Source organism: Humulus lupulus, chromosome 4 (assembly GCF_963169125.1).
Source record: "Humulus lupulus chromosome 4, drHumLupu1.1, whole genome shotgun sequence".
NCBI classification, from domain to species: domain Eukaryota; kingdom Viridiplantae; phylum Streptophyta; class Magnoliopsida; order Rosales; family Cannabaceae; genus Humulus; species Humulus lupulus.
This window is the reverse complement of record NC_084796.1, coordinates 237,028,861-237,032,836: the sequence shown is the minus strand read 5'-3', so window position 1 is coordinate 237,032,836 and position 3,976 is coordinate 237,028,861. Positions and strand designations below refer to the sequence as shown.

At 32.7% G+C, this 3,976-nt stretch overlaps 1 protein-coding gene across 1 annotated transcript; it reads right to left on the bottom strand.

Moving 5' to 3' along the window:
• Nucleotides 1-321: 321 nt before the first annotated feature.
• Nucleotides 322-3,560, bottom strand: LOC133831362 (uncharacterized). The gene is made up of 8 exons (XM_062261625.1): nucleotides 3,388-3,560; nucleotides 2,787-2,871; nucleotides 2,628-2,696; nucleotides 2,422-2,534; nucleotides 1,979-2,090; nucleotides 1,765-1,908; nucleotides 932-1,106; nucleotides 322-709 (listed from the first exon to the last, which is right to left on the bottom strand). The coding sequence occupies exons 1-8, from the start codon at nucleotides 3,437-3,439 to the stop codon at nucleotides 584-586; spliced, it is 876 nt and encodes a 291-aa protein (XP_062117609.1). The 5' UTR covers nucleotides 3,440-3,560; the 3' UTR covers nucleotides 322-583.
• Nucleotides 3,561-3,976: the final 416 nt, after the last annotated feature.

The following is a 3,976-nucleotide window of genomic DNA, read 5'->3' as shown; positions in this document are numbered from 1 at the left end:
AACTATTGGATGTCATGCATGTTAAAAATATGATGGTGTCCAAACTTAGTGCCATGTCATATGTGCAAATTTTTGGGATAACATTATACAAATATCATCTCCTACAGTATATGATACAACAGTTTATGAGCAACCGTGATAACATGATACAACGGTTCTCGAGCAACTGTTGTGCCATATAATGCATGAGACAACATAATGTTGTGAACTATCATCCCATGACGCCTTCTAAGTGCGAAAAAACTGCTCTTAAATACCAGCTTTTGGGATATCGTTGTATCATTCATGCTTATTTATTCAAAATTAAAAAAAAAAAACAAATCAGTTATAAAAAAATAAATAAATGTCCAATCCTTAGCAAAAGTGTATCGACTGACTTGAATTCCATACCAAAAAACAAAATACAAATCTGGACAATTTCATAACAAAATATACAAGCCATGTAGAAATTAGACCGCAGCATGATTCACGTTATCACCAACAATCTACAAACAGGGAATTCATTTTTTTTTCTTTTCAAATTAAATGTTGGTTAATTCAATTGAAATATGGAACGTTCCCACACTGAAGAAATGTCACATCTTCAAGGAACTACTTTTGCAGCTGCTGATGCATAACTTACGCTGCTGTCTCTCATACTCTTGCATTGACTTGACTGCTCATATCGGAGAAAATTTATCTTTATCTTTGTTGAGCAACCTCTCAGCATCTGAAGATTTGAAATATGATTAAGAAGAAAAACCATACCACAGAATATACTATTCAGAATTTAACTCAATTCTTCCAACACAATATATGCAAACTAAGCATGCTGAGGGTCCTGGGCAAGTAGCTATAGTATTGTCAGCTGAGAAAAGAACCAAGTGATAGGAGATGAAAGGGTTATGGCATTGTATGTGCGAATGACTTGAAACAAACTTATAAAACTTACATGAAGAAAAACACTAATTGGATGTCGACCACAGATGGTATTGTCATACTCCAACAGATAATTTGTAAATGCATCTGGATCTCTTGTTTCAATTATATCCATGCCCATCTTGTCCAAACCCTCAATAGATTTGTATATAGGCCCATGTTTCTTGTCATAATAAGTGTAACTAAATCTGGAATAAATTAAACAAATCAATGTAAACAAGATTGAGTGATAGATAATATCAATCAGACATGCCAATGGTTCATTATGTTTGTCAGAGAAAATTCCAACAAGAAAAATTAGCAAAGTTTGATGATGATCCTTTAACAGTAAAACTGACCATAAAGTTTGAAATCAATAGATTTGTATATAGGCCCATGTTTCCTGTCATAATGAGTGTAACTAAATCTGGAATAAATTAAACAAATCAATGTAAACAAGATTGAATGATAGATAATATCAATCAGACATGCCAATGGTTCGTTATGTTTGTCAGAGAAAATTCCAACAAGAAAAATCAGCAAAGTTTGATGAAGATCCTTTAACAGTAAAACTGGCCATTAAGTTTGAAATCATTAAAGTGATGCTATTATGCTTTATGCACATAGTTCAGCGGTGGGGTTATCAATCTCAACTGAACTAAGCTCAATAAATGGTACTGGTAATGAGCAATTCAAACTGACAATACAAGTTTTTGCAATTCATGAGGGGAAAAACAGCTATATGATGTAGATTTGTACTGGTCCAGTATGTACCTACTTGCAAATCCCAGAGTACAGCAGAAACAGTCATCTTAAGAGTATATTTAAATAAATTATAATACCAACACATTTCACAATAGTACTCACCGAGAACCCCAGTGACAGAAATCTGAAGATACTGAAAAGAAATTTTGGGGATCATCCACATATTTTGCAAGCAACTGTCCATACATGGCTTCATTTTCTGCATTAACAGCACCTACTAAAATTGGTACCACTTTGACAGGGTGCCTGCAATAATATCAAGTCAGCCACCGTATAAATTTTTGGAGAATAGAACTTTACCATGTGGGAAAAGTACCCCTCAAAAACTTTGGCAAGATAAGGCAAATGCATTTCCATGCTATGTTCAGCCTCATCAACACGAATATTCATTTGTTCAAATTTTCCAGTAGCCTTTAACTCCTCAATAACTGATAGCAAGAAAAAGAAACATCAGAATGAGATAGACACCATAGTGAAAAAATTATTGATAGTCGGGAAAAATGAGCACAAAACAAATCTGTTTTCTGAAGCTAATCAGGTTCCAAAATGAAGAATATGACACAACTAAATTCATGTATTCATAGTTATCGATGCATATGTGGATTGAGAACATCAAGATATACAAAAACAAGAGCAAAGGAATGCGTGATTAATAATATAAGTATAACCAACAAAAAGGTCTAACTACACTGTGCAGCCATGGCCGTGCCCGTGTCTTTTCTAAATTTTCTAATATAATAAAGAGAAGAATAAGGATACCTTCCAAATCAACAGGCAGGTCCCCAATGGGCGTCTTGTAAACTGAAGCCATTGATAGAGCACATTTTGGGGTGTAATAGTGATGAGATGGACCAAGAAGGAACACCCGAGTACTGAATTATTCGTCTATCACAAATTAGTTAGAAAATTAAGACTGATCTTTACCAATTTGAAGAGAAAGAATAACAAATAATAGAATAACTCACATGCTCGTCGGATCAATATTTCCAAATGCATAGGCAGCAGCACGGCCAGAATAGGAATAGCCAGCATGCCTAAGAGCTCACCATCCCCAAAAAATAAGCACTAAACCATGTGACGCTTATGTATTAAAAAAACAGGAACACAATGCAAGAATAACTTACGGAGCAATAACACCCCGTACTTCTGGAGATTTAGCTAGTCCAGATTCTCTCAGCCACCCTTCAAGTTCTTCCGCTAACTTTTTTGCTGTCAAAATGGGAAGTAAAAATTATGGTCGACCTTTCGCAGTACCAAAGATTTAAATGCACATAAAGTCTTGACTACCCAAATTCCAAATTTTGCATGAAGGGATGGTGGTGTTGGGAACCACCAACCACTGCCCAAATATAGTCAAAATAATAAAATAGCTTTACAACTGAGTGTTCAGTGTTGATAAATGCATTATGCAAGCATAAATATATAAACTACTAGTTAAGATTAAACTTGATATTGCTGATTGTGTCAAGTATTGGGTGTAGCTGGTAATAAGCGAAACAAAGAAAATTTCATTAGAAAACGAAAAAGTAAAATGGCTCCAGTTTACTCTTCTTCCTGTTCTGGTTACCTTCCATCATAATTCAACTTTATATGCCATTTTAAGTCGTCACCTCAATATCATAACCCAGTTCATCAACTTGTTTTTAGCTCACTCGCTCAGATAAACATATATTCTTTTGGATTTTTCATACAATCAAATAGATGGAGCAAAAGAGAGAGACTTACGATTATCGGAGTACCAAGAACCAGCATGCGATGGCCTTCTTACGATCTCCATGGAAGGAATTTGGGATTAGAAGAAAAGAGAAACCCTAAGATTGAAATGCAAAGGTCTGAGAAATAAGATGTTATTCTTCTACTCTCGTCTTTATACAAATTTGTTATACTTTGTTTATCATAATTATCGATAGATAATGGATATATTCGTTTGCAAAAACTTTGGAAATACAAAAAAAAAAAAAAAAAACGATCAAAACCCTCAAAATATACACCAAAATCTCACTACTTTAAGTGCATATTTTGGGTGCAGATCATTACTCTAAAACAAAATAGTATTTTATTTAATTAATTAAAATTTTGAAAATTAAACCCAAAATAATATGTAGTAACTCTATTTTTATTTATTATTTTTAAAATTTTTAATTAAAATTTATTAAATTTTAAAAATAAAAATTTTCACTTTCAAAATTTTTTTAAACCATTTTTTACTTTTAATTTTTTTTCTTCTATTTTTTAAATCAACGCTTTATTTTATATTGTTCAACAAAAAATAAAAATAAAAGTTATCAAACATATTTATTATTTTTTGTTTTTA

Excerpts from the sequence above, each read along its gene's own strand:
- LOC133831362 (XM_062261625.1), bottom strand. The coding sequence starts at position 3,439 with ATGGAGATCGTAAGAAGGCCATCGCATGCTGGTTCTTGGTACTCCGAT. Across the intron at positions 2,091-2,421 it reads CCTGCCTGTTGATTTGGAAG|TTATTGAGGAGTTAAAGGCT; the intron begins GTATCCTTATTC and ends TCTTGCTATCAG. Across the intron at positions 710-931 it reads CAATTAGTGTTTTTCTTCAT|ATGCTGAGAGGTTGCTCAAC; the intron begins GTAAGTTTTATA and ends TCAAATCTTCAG.